At 38.0% G+C, this 12,367-nt stretch overlaps 2 protein-coding genes across 3 annotated transcripts in view; both read left to right on the forward strand.

Annotated features, from left to right (window-relative positions):
- The first annotated feature begins 2,590 nt into the window (after positions 1-2,590).
- Positions 2,591-5,850, forward strand: LOC114465273 (uncharacterized). Of its 2 annotated transcripts, none has more exons than XM_028450180.1 (6): positions 2,591-2,839; positions 3,277-3,436; positions 3,652-3,753; positions 3,830-3,955; positions 5,039-5,080; positions 5,215-5,850. In XM_028450180.1, exons 1-6 carry the CDS (start codon positions 2,649-2,651, stop codon positions 5,320-5,322), a joined length of 729 nt encoding a protein of 242 aa, XP_028305981.1. In that variant the 5' UTR covers positions 2,591-2,648; the 3' UTR covers positions 5,323-5,850. The 2 variants fall into 2 exon arrangements, with proteins under 2 accessions (XP_028305981.1, XP_028305982.1); XM_028450181.1 differs by having other exon boundaries at positions 5,239-5,850.
- Positions 5,851-7,420: 1,570 nt separating this feature from the next.
- Positions 7,421-12,367, forward strand: part of shank3b (SH3 and multiple ankyrin repeat domains 3b) — a 53,095-nt gene continuing 48,148 nt past the window's right edge. The window contains 1 exon segment of the mRNA XM_028450172.1: positions 7,421-7,641. The gene's annotated coding sequence lies outside the window, so the exon portion shown is untranslated.

Raw genomic sequence — 12,367 nt, forward strand, 5'->3', positions numbered from 1 at the left:
AACATACAGTAAACTACACAAACCTACAGTAAACTACACAAACCCACAGTAAACTACACAAACATACAGTAAACTACACAAAGCCACAGTAAACTACACAAAGCCACAGTAAACTACACAAACCCACAGTAAACTACACAAACCTACAGTAAACTACACAAACATACAGTAAACTACACAAACATACAGTAAACTACACAAACCCACAGTAAACTACACAAACCTACAGTAAACTACACAAACCCACAGTAAACTACACAAACCCACAGTAAACTACACAAACATACAGTAAACTACACAAAGCCACAGTAAACTACACAAAGCCACAGTAAACCACACAAACCTACAGTAAACTACACAAACATACAGTAAACTACACAAACATACAGTAAACTACACAAACCCACAGTAAACTACACAAACCTACAGTAAACTACACAAACCCACAGTAAACTACACAAACCCACAGTAAACTACACAAACATACAGTAAACTACACAAAGCTACAGTAAACTACACAAAGCCACAGTAAACTACACAAACCTACAGTAAACTACACAAAGCCACAGTAAACTACACAAACCTACAGTAAACTACACAAACCCACAGTAAACTACACAAACCTACAGTAAACTACACAAAGCCACAGTAAACTACACAAACCTACAGTAAAATACACAAAGCCACAGTAAACTACACAAACCCACAGTAAACTACACAAACATACAGTAAACTACACAAACCTACAGTAAACTACACAAAGCCACAGTAAACTACACAAAGCCACAGTAAACTACACAAACCTACAGTAAACTACACAAACCTACAGTAAACTACACAAACATACAGTAAACTACACAAACCCACAGTAAACTACACAAACCTACAGTAAACTACACAAAGCCACAGTAAACTACACAAACCCACAGTAAACTACACAAACATACAGTAAACTACACAAACCTACAGTAAACTACACAAAGCCACAGTAAACTACACAAACCTACAGTAAACTACACAAAGCCACAGTAAACTACACAAACCTACAGTAAACTACACAAAGCCACAGTAAACTACACAAACCTACAGTAAACTACACAAAGCCACAGTAAACTACACAAACCCACAGTAAACTACACAAAGCCACAGTAAACTACACAAACCTACAGTAAACTACACAAACCTACAGTAAACTACACAAACCCACAGTAAACTACACAAACCCACAGTAAACTACACAAACCCACAGTAAACTACACAAACCTACAGTAAACTACACAAAGCTACAGTAAACTACACAAACCTACAGTAAACTACACAAAGCTACAGTAAACTACACAAACCCACAGTAAACTACACAAACCCACAGTAAACTACACAAAGCCACAGTAAACTACACAAACATACAGTAAACTACACAAACCTACAGTAAACTACACAAAGCTACAGTAAACTACACAAAGCTACAGTAAACTACACAAACCCACAGTAAACTACACAAAGCTACAGTAAACTACACAAACCTACAGTAAACTACACAAACCCACAGTAAACTACACAAACATACAGTAAACTATACAAACCTACAGTTAACTACACAAACCCACAGTAAACTACACAAACCCACAGTAAACTACACAAACATACAGTAAACTACACAAACCTACAGTAAACTACACAAAGCTACAGTAAACTACACAAACCCACAGTAAACTACACAAACCCACAGTAAACTACACAAACCCACAGTAAACTACACAAACATACAGTAAACTACACAAACCTACAGTAAACTACACAAAGCCACAGTAAACTACACAAACCCACAGTAAACTACACAAACCCACAGTAAACTACACAAACATACAGTAAACTACACAAACCTACAGTAAACTACACAAAGCCACAGTAAACTACACAAACCCACAGTAAACTACACAAACCTACAGTAAACTACACAAACCCACAGTAAACTACACAAACCCACAGTAAACTACACAAACCCACAGTAAACTACACAAAGCCACAGTAAACTACACAAGCCCACAGTAAACTACACAAACCCACAGTAAACTACACAAACCTACAGTAAACTACACAAACCCACAGTAAACTACACAAAGCCACAGTAAACTACACAAACCCACAGTAAACTACACAAACCCACAGTAAACTACACAAACCTACAGTAAACTACACAAACCCACAGTAAACTACACAAACCCACAGTAAACTACTCACAAAGTGACACTGAAACACAACAAAATAATTCTAAACTAATTTTTATTCGTAACATCATGAGTTTTAAAATAAAACTAATTGCTTAAAAACATTTCCCTCATTAGTTCTCTTCATACTTATTTTCTTATTTAATCTTTACTTAATTTATTTTGTCTTTTTATATCTTTAGATGGAAAATGTTTTTAGTTAAAGAAACATTAAACAAACAAAAAATTGTATATAATTATGATGATAATAACAATAATACATTTACAAAATAATTTTTTAAATAAACATTTAACTTTTAAAAACGAATCATTTAGTTCAGGTAGTCTGTGCCTTTAAGAAACGGTCGCCATAGTTACTGTGACGTCAGAAATTCGTTGACGGAGTTTCCGTTAGCTCGTTTCGTAAATCCTCGGTTATTTATGAACATTAGCTCCATGGCACTCGGCCTTTTCCGGAGATCTCTCACTCGTCCCTTCGGCTCTTCGAGAAAAGATCGAAAAAATTCGGATTTCATTGGACATCTTTGGAACCAGCTTTTACCGGAAGCTGCTGAGCCTCCACCCCGGAAGTGGGATTTGGCGGCAAACTCAAGCAGCTTTAGACCGAAACGGTGAGAAATAATTGTTCTTTAAACAATGGATTACATTAAAGAAGAAATGTAATGCTTTTATTAAAGATTATACTGTATAATGATGATTATTGGTTTAATTTGAGCTCGTGTTATAAGTTGTCTTTGTTTTGATGAATGATGAAGAAACAGAAGCTTTTTGAAGCAGTCAGATTTAAATACGTTTAAATCAATAGTAGTTTTTATTAAACAGTAAAGGTGATTTAAATAATCTTTAAATTTTACAATAATGGAGATTTTATTTGCAGCTTTAATTCTTGAAATAACTTAATACCTTTTATATACTCATTTTATGAGTAATATATACATTTTTCATCAACTTTAAGAACTACTTAATTTTTATGAATGTAACGTGTTTATACGATATAGCTGCTATGGTAAATACATTGATTATCGACTTTTTTAATAATACATTTCAGCGTCATGCCGTCCAACGTGGAAATCAAAGCTACAATAAAAGACGTCACTCAGTTTGCTCAGAAGGCCGCTGAGCTCAGCCAATCACAGGGGACGGTCATCAGACAGCTCGACACCTTTTTTAACTGCAACAGCGGTCGACTGAAGCTCCGAGACTTCATGGTAATAGAACCATGTCACAGAGCAGAGTGACGATAGAAACACGTTGATTTATATAGAAATAAATTATTACAAAGATCTATTAGTTAATATGTACATATTAATCATAAATATTGATTAAAACAGATCAGCTTTATTTAAATGTAATAAATCAAATGTAAATATGGCCGATACATAATAACATGTTTCATTGAATGATTCTTCCTTCTCCCTGATAGGACGGTTCTGGTCAGCTGATCTATTACGTGCGGCCGGACACTGAAGGACCAAAACTGTCCCAATACTCCATCAGCCCGACCAATGAGCCGCAGAGCCTGCAGGTGCCCCGCCCACTGCTACAACCACAGTGTAAACAAAAAGAATACACTAACAACGTGTGTGCGTGTGTGTGTACAGACTGTGCTGTCTGATGCTCTTGGGGTCAAAGGTCAGGTAAAAAAGGAGCGACGGCTTTTCCTGATTGGTCAGACCAGAGTTCACCTGGATGAGGTGGATGGCCTCGGACATTACATGGAGCTGGAGGTAACACACACACACACACAAAGAAAACTACACAAAGTGACTAAAAACTGCACAGTGACAGTAAACTACACTCTTTACTTGCTCCCACTCTTCTCCCTATCTGCTGCTTGTTTTGTCTTCTGTCTTGTGGATCTAATTGGAGACTCTCTCTGCATTCATTCAAAAACCAAAATCATGCAATTGGACAGCTGGTCTCTTAATGCCATCAACCAAATTTTTTCAACAAAAAGACCAGGGGTGAGTCCGCGTGTCCGGACAGATCGTTTGCGGCCGGATACATGATGGATTCCAGGAATAAGTGGAAGGTTATGTGTCTGTCCATGCTTTTCGTGGAGGATATTTACATGATTGGATTTATGGTAGCAGGGATGCTGCTGATTGGAGCTGGCAGTTTTTTGATCTATTGTATTACGTTGGCAGCTATTTGGAGAAGGCTGCCAGTCATTTCTGCAGGATGGGGCAGGGTACTGAACTCTCAGACTATTATGATGAAGAAACTCTAAAGTAAGCGGTGTGTGCGTGGAATTGAATCGATCTTGGAAAGGATGAATGCTCGGCCGATGGTTTTATACCACATTATTGGATTTTACTGCTGGGGACCAAAGACTGAAGATTACCGAAACAGTGCTAGCCTGAAATGAAAACAAATTATTATCAACAAATTATTATCACCCATTGGCCTCCTCCCACACACCAGCTCAAGGTTGTCTCAATCTCACAATGGGTGTTGGCAGATCTGACGCTCCATTCCCCCCCCCCCCCCCCCCCCACACACACACACACACACACACACACACACACACACACACACACTGAGCTCAGGGAAGGTGTCCGAGGAGCGCCCAGAGAGGCTGCATGCCTGCTCCGCCCCCAACACCCCTCCCTCAGACCCACCACCACCACTGAAATGAAATGTTGTTGCTCTGTAACGTGTGCAATGACAAATAAAGATTCAAACTACACACCGTCACACCGACAGTAAACTACACACAAACTACACAAAACAACAATTTACTACACAACCCCTCAGAAACCTGCACATGCTGTGAATGTTGTTGTGTTTATTGTGTTGTTGTTGTTCAGGTTGTGATGAGGGCGGAGCAGAGCGTGGAGGAAGGGCAACAGGTGAGTCTAACCTTCATCAAGTCATTCACTCATGTCTGCTCTTTGTTTTTAAATTAAGTGTGTGTGTGTGTGTGTGTGTGTGTGTGTGTGTGTGTGTGTGTGTGTGTGTGTGTGTGTGTGTGTGTGTGTGTGAGGTGGCTGAGGCTCTGATGGAGCAGCTGGGCGTGTCTAAGGACAGTTTGGTGGAGGGTGCGTACGTCGACCTGCTGCTGAACAACCAGAAAACAAATGCACCACTGTGATCTGATTACTTTATTCTGGTTTGTTTCACAGTGTGACACAGTAACCAGATTACATAAATAGCAGTATTGTTTAATTCTGAATGCAATCAGACTAGAGTGTAAACTGTAATCTGATTACAGTCATATATTTTGTGTAATTTATCTGAAATCAGATTACAGTAAACATATTAGTTGTGTAATTTGATTGAAGAATCAGATTAATGTATAGTGTTCACATGTCAGATCAGATTGTTTTGCTGATCAGGGGTTTATTCAATAATCAGATTATAGTACAGTTATCAAATGATAGTATAATAATCAGAAGCTAGTAATCAGATTGTACCAAACAGAGGTTATGATTTCAAAGTAAAAGCAAATTTTAGTGATTGAAAATAACTGTAATGCAGACTGTAATCACATTACCTCGGGGATGTAGTTTTTCAGTTATTTTTGTTTTGTTTTTTAAATAAAGTTTTGGTTTGTTTGGTTCAGCTTTGTCTCTTTGTGGATCACAGGCTGTTGCCATAGTTACCATGTTAGCCGTGGTTGCCGGGGTAACAAACAGAAACCATATTTTACAGCTTTACTGAATTTGAAGACGAGACTAAACTGAAGTTCTAACAGTTGTAAATGTTGTTTTACTGTACACACAAATAAAGTAGGTGATGTTTACAAATATCGTTTATTGTTTTTTAATTATGAGAAATATGTTTTTTGAATCATTAAATAAGTTGAACCTGTGTTTCCTGTTCCTGTCCAGCAGAGGGAGCTGACTTTAGTCCTTATAACAGTGGTTCTCAACCTTGGGTCCGGTGTATTTTTGCTACATTACTCCTCTTTCTAACACATTTCAATGACTGCACATTTTCTCCACTTTCCAGACATGTTCAGCACTTATAAACCCTTTCCACCACTTTTCCACCTAATGTCACATATGTTGACCCATTATTGTCACTTTTAACCTCTTTTCAACATATTTCACAGTTTGTCATGTCCATTATTTCCCAGGACGACGTCTGTCCTCTAGAAACACTTTCTTTCTGAAAGCATGTCGGTGTATGTTGTGTGATGGCTCATCAAGACCCACCTTACGTTGTTTCTGGTCTGGGATTGGTTATCTCGGTCAGTCAATTAGAGTTACTTGAACTACGGCAAGCCATGAGGACCAAAGTTAATTATCATGAAAAAAATAAAAGGAGTATTGAATGGGGAAATATAAGTGTTAGAAATGTCAAGTGTTGTGTGAGAATGCGTCAAATTGAGTGACTGTCACACTCAAAGCGTGAGGCTTGGCAGCTCTGCCATTACTTGTCAGCGCTCTGATGTGCATTTCCCTTTAAATGTCACCTCAATTAATTGTGGTTCAGCATTATCTCGTCTCCTTTAGTAAAGGATGTATCAGTGTTTCCTAGGCCAAAGGAGGTTATAAAGGAAGCTTTGAGCCTCTTTTCCTGAGCTTAAAGAGAACTTGAACGCTCTTTATCATGGCTGCCATTGTAAACACTTCCGGGGGTGAAGGAACAGTGGATAGGAAAGGAAATAAGAGGGAATATTAGAAGGCAGCCTAAGTAATGGAAATCATTGTGAAAAAAGTGTGGGAACAGGAAAAGGTTGAGAACCCCTATATGATGTAATACCCCCTCCCTCCACCAGGGGCCGGTGCAGGCAGCTCCTGGTTTTGACTCTGGCACCCTTTAGCTTAGCTTAGCTCCTGTGGCTAATGCTAACTCCCTCTACCACACACACACCTAACAGCAGGTCCTGGAGGGCTCGTGTTCTGCATGTTTCAGCTGAACCCAGTCACGTGTCATCACACAGCTCTGCAGGAAGCCTGGGAGTGATGATGATGATGATGATGATGATGATGAAGATCAATCACACATTCATTTATTATTTAAATATAACGACTGATAATGAACATTTCTACATTAGTTATATATTTATTGATTATATGTTAATATTGATAAATCCCGCCCCCTCCTTTAAAAGTTGCCACCATTGCGGTTGCGTGGTTGCCATGGTGATGGGGCCGCTCCTCCACGCCCACGCTGCGAACTCTCTCTCTCTCTTTTTCTCTCACACACTCACAGAGAGAGAGAGAGGTGTGTGTGTTGTAACCCACGCAGTGGAGTGGGAGAACACACACACACACACACACACACTGAGCAGAGAGTGTGTGTCATGCCTGTCAGTGTGTGGGCTGAAGCTGCCTCTCTCTCTCCATCCTTCATCCTCCTCTTCCTCTTCTCTCCATCATCATCATCATCACCATCATCATCATCATCATCCCTTCTTCTTCTCTCCTCGTCTGCATGGAAGGAACAGCAGCTGATCTCACAGGTAAGTGTGTGTGTGTGTGTGTGTGTGAGTGTGTTAGTTCAGGTGTGTGTGTACATGTTATAATGTATGTGTGTGTGAGTGTTTGTTCAGGTGTGTGTGTGTGTGTTAGTTCAGGTGAGTGTGTGTGTGTGTACATGTTATAATGTGTGTGTGTGTGTTAGTCCAGGTGTGTGTGTGTGTGTGAGTGTTAGTTCGGGTGTGTGTGTGTGTGTATATATGTTATAATGTGTGTTAGTTCAGGTGTGTGTGTGTGTACATGTTATAATGTGTGTGTGTGTGTGCATGTTATAATGTATGTGTGTTTGTTCAGGTGTGTGTGTGTGTGTGTGCGTGTGTACATGTTATAATGTGTGTGTGTGTTAGTCCAGGTGTGTGTGCGTGTGTGAGTGTTAGTTCGGGTGTGTGTGTGTATATGTTATAATGTGTGTTAGTTCAGGTGTGTGTGTGTGTACATGTTATAATGTGTGTGTGTGTGTGCATGTTATAATGTATGTGTGTGTGTGTGTGTGTTTGTTCAGGTGTGTGTGTGTGTGTGTGCGTGTGTACATGTTATAATGTGTGTGTGTGTGTTAGTTCAGGTGAGTGTGTGTGTGTGTACATGTTATAATGTGTGTGTGTGTGCATGTTATAATGTATGTGTGTGTGTTAGTACAGGTGAATGTATGTGTGTGTACATGTTATTAAGTGTGTACGTGTGTGTGTGAGAGTGTGTTAGTTCAGGTGTGTGTGTGTGTGTGTTAGTTCAGGTGTGTGTGTGTGTGTGTGTGCATGTTATAATGTATGTGTGTGTGTTAGTACAGGTGAATGTGTGTGTGTACATGTTATTAAGTGTGTACGTGTGCGTGTGTGTGTATGTACATGTTATAATGTGTGTGTGTGTGTTAGTTCAGGTGTGTGTACATGTTATAATGTGTGTGTGTGTGTTAGTTCAGGTGTGTGTACATGTTATAATGTATGTGTGTGTGTGTTAGTACAGGTGAGTGTGTGTGTACATCTTAATGTGTGTGTGTGTGTACGTACATGTTATTAAGTGTGTACATGTGTGTGTTTTTTCTCTAACTTCAGATTTCTTTCACACATTTTTTTAAAGATTTTCATCCACTTTTTTTCTGTCGCTCCTTTTGAACAATTTCACAATTTTCTTCTGTTGTTTTTCCATTTCCTGCTCCTTCATGTGTCCCATCATTTATTTCATTTTTTTCTCATTTTTATTTCCATCTTCTCCATCTTTCTTTTCTCATCTTTTATTAATTGTTCCCTTTCTCATCCTCTCTTTTCTCATTTATCTCATCCTTTCTTTCCCAAATTTTTTTTCCAATTTTTTTTCTAATTTTTTTCTCATTCCTCCATCCATCCATCCATCCATCCATCCATCCATCCATCCATCCATCCATCCATCCATCCATTTTCCTCCTTTTTAGGGTCTCAGGGCTCTGCTGGTGTTTATCTCCAGCTCTCATTAGGCGATAGTTGGGGGTACACCCTGGACAGGGCACCAGTCCATCGCAGGGCAACACACACACACACACACACACACACACACACACACACACACACACACACACACACACACACACACACACACACACACACACACACACGCACACACACACACACACACACACACGCCCTGCCATCATCACTCTCTCATTTTCTCATCTTTCATTTGCTGATTTTTTTCATCTAAATCTTTCTTCCTGATCACTTCCTTCTTTTTCCCTCTTTTCACATTCACTTCGTAATATTTCCTTTCTTTATTCTGTCGTTTCCTTCTCTTTCATTATTTTTCTTTTTCAAATCTTCTATTTTTCATCTCCTATTCTCCATTTGTTCCATTCTTATCTTATTGTGCATTTCCTAATTATTCCTTTCCTTTTTCCTTCCTTTTCTCATCGTTCGTTTCCTCATCCATTTCCTTTCCCTAAATGCTTGTTTCCTTTTCTCACCCTCATTATTGAATTTGTTTTTTTCAGCTCCGTTACTTCTCCCTCGTCATTTTTCCAGCTTCTCTATCTGTCAGCATCCTACCTGTGTGTGTGTGTGTGTGTGTGTGTGTGTGTGTGTGTGTGTGTGTGTGTGTGTGTGTGTGTGTGTGTGTTATGTAATCAGTGTGTAGGCTGTCCTCTCAGACCTACTCTCCACAGATAATACACTTCCTCTGAGAGGAAAATCCGACTTTAAACTGGAAACGTTGAGGAAGTGTCAGTGGCAGGTTTCAGCATCCAGCTGTTGTCATGGCGACAGCATCAGCTGAGCCGTTGACGACCTGAGGCCAAAATTTATAGAGATTTTAGTTCAGACCTTTTTACCTGTAATTTATGAAGTGTTTGGCCTACAGTGAGTGGTACAGTATACGTATAGTATAGATGTTTATGCTATAGATGTGTGCATTAGTATCTGATCTATCCTACTCGTTTCAACGCTAACAAAAGGATGTTGGCGTTACTATGTTAACAGTTAACGTAGACCAGGGGTCACCAACCTTTCTGAAACTGAAACCAGTTAGAAAAACACTTCTTAGATGCTACATTTTCACGGTTTCCCCATAATTAGAGAATAAGATAAACTAGCAGTAACTTAAAAAGCTCGGAAATAATTACAGCACATCTTTTTGAATAATGTTATATTTTCATTCATTCAGACGACTATTTTTCACTTTGATGCTTTGATGTTTCTTTGACTTCATAATAATAATTCCAGCAAGCTTTTCCTTTTCTTTTTGAATATTATGTTAAGATTTCATTCATTCAGACTTCTGTTTTTCACATCAAAGCAAGCCTCTGAAGAAGACTGGCAGTTGACAGTTGAAACTTGCCAGGACATCAAAGTAAATTTCATGAAAAACACTGAATGAATGAAACTATAACATAGTAAAGGTAGAAAATGTTGTGGATCAGCATAAAACACTTTATTTCTCCTAATTTATGTAATTGTTTCATTTTATTAAAAAAATCCACCTCGTGTTTCTAAAAATGTATTGTATATTTATCATATATTATATATAACATACCACGCACTGACCATACACCAGATCTGCAACATTTATTGATGGTTAATTTAATACTAAAACTTTATAACTACATCTATCTTAGTGAGTTTGAATCCTGGAAAATAAATCAAATTTTAAGTGGAGCTCATTGGCTCCTGAGGGCCCCTCATATGGTCCATGAGGGCCCCTCATATGGTCCATGAGGGCCCCTCATATGGTCCATGAGGGCTGCCTGGTCAATTAGCAGTAAGCAATACATTTTGCTGAGTCACTCTTGTGGTAATAAGTTTGGGGCCGTTCTAGCACCTGCATTAGCAATTACGGGTTCTTTTATGCTACGTGACATTTAACAGTTTTATTACGTGTAGGAATGTTACTGACCTGTTAGCATTAGTAGTGTTCTACACAGAGGAGCTATTCAGTTCAGTAAGCATTAACACATTTTGATGAGTCATGGGGTTTTAATTGAGATGCTAACATTAGCATTAGCAGTTCCTAGCTCATTTAGCAATACGAGTTAAAACATTGTGATGAGTCACTGTGCTTAGTTACTTAGTGGTTGTTTTATGATTAGCGGTTGGCAGTTTAATTAGCAGTTAGCAATACATTTAGATTTTCTTCTAGCACCAGCATTAGTAATTAGGAGTTAATTTATGATACAGTTTCGTGACATTTAGCATTAGCAGTGTTTTATTACTTGTAGTGATGTTACTGACCTGTTACTATCGTTACTTTTCCAGGATATTCTTGTTTTCACAAGGACAGACAAATGAGGTGGTGCACATGTATGTTTGAAACATACTTAAATGTACTGAAATCAAAGTTAATCCCTATGTTTTATCACCTAGAATTATTTATTTTTTTTAACTTTTAATGTATCTTTAATGTAACCTGGATGAACTGCTACAAATGTTTAAATATGATAGTGAAACCATTGTGCTAGGAGATTTTAATATTGGACAAACATGTTAAACAAAAACTGAAAATAATAACCACAAAATTTAAGTTACATCAACAAATTGCTGGGCCAACTACACTAACAAGAACAAGTCAAACTTTGATATTTACAAATAAGCGTATAACAAAAACTTATAAGTTATAACCTTATCCGACCACAACTTAACATTGGTATTGAGAAAACTGACACAGAAGCTGTTGCAGTATTTTGTACAGGGTGCAAAAAATAAATCGGTAAAATGTATTCGGAAAAATTATTTGCCTCAAATTGCAAATTGTATAGTATGTGTAATATTTACTGGAATCCAGTTTTACAAAAGCAAAACCTAAATGAGTGTTGTATTCTATTGACAAAAATGTAATACAAGTAATTCAGAAATACACAAAACCAATTAATATACGTCAACTTGTGAAAAAAAGGAATGTTGCATTTAAAAAGTCTAAACTAAATAGTGATAATGCAATATTTAGAAGCCTTAGGAACAAAGTGGTCAATGAAATGAGAAAAGCTCAAACTTTATGTACCTGATGCAAGAGAAACAGCTCTTATATAAACTGACCAAACAAGACTCCAAGAAAGGAAAAAATACAACTATATAATGATGGGGAGATATTTAATGACCCTATAGACATTGTAAATTCATTTAAAGGGGACATATCATGTTAAATCCACTTTTTTAGCCCTTAAATGCATTTTGTTGTATATTTACAGTGTTTAGAAGTACAGAAAAAATCAAATTAGTCTCTTCAGATGCTCCGTAGATATCTTTATTTTCTGTT

Source organism: Gouania willdenowi, chromosome 6 (genome assembly GCF_900634775.1).
Source record: "Gouania willdenowi chromosome 6, fGouWil2.1, whole genome shotgun sequence".
Classification (NCBI taxonomy): domain Eukaryota; kingdom Metazoa; phylum Chordata; class Actinopteri; order Blenniiformes; family Gobiesocidae; genus Gouania; species Gouania willdenowi.

Excerpts from the sequence above, each read along its gene's own strand:
- LOC114465273 (XM_028450180.1), top strand. The coding sequence starts at position 2,649 with ATGAACATTAGCTCCATGGCACTCGGCCTTTTCCGGAGATCTCTCACT. Across the intron at positions 2,840-3,276 it reads AGCAGCTTTAGACCGAAACG|CGTCATGCCGTCCAACGTGG; the intron begins GTGAGAAATAAT and ends AATACATTTCAG. Across the intron at positions 5,081-5,214 it reads GCGTGGAGGAAGGGCAACAG|GTGGCTGAGGCTCTGATGGA; the intron begins GTGAGTCTAACC and ends TGTGTGTGTGAG.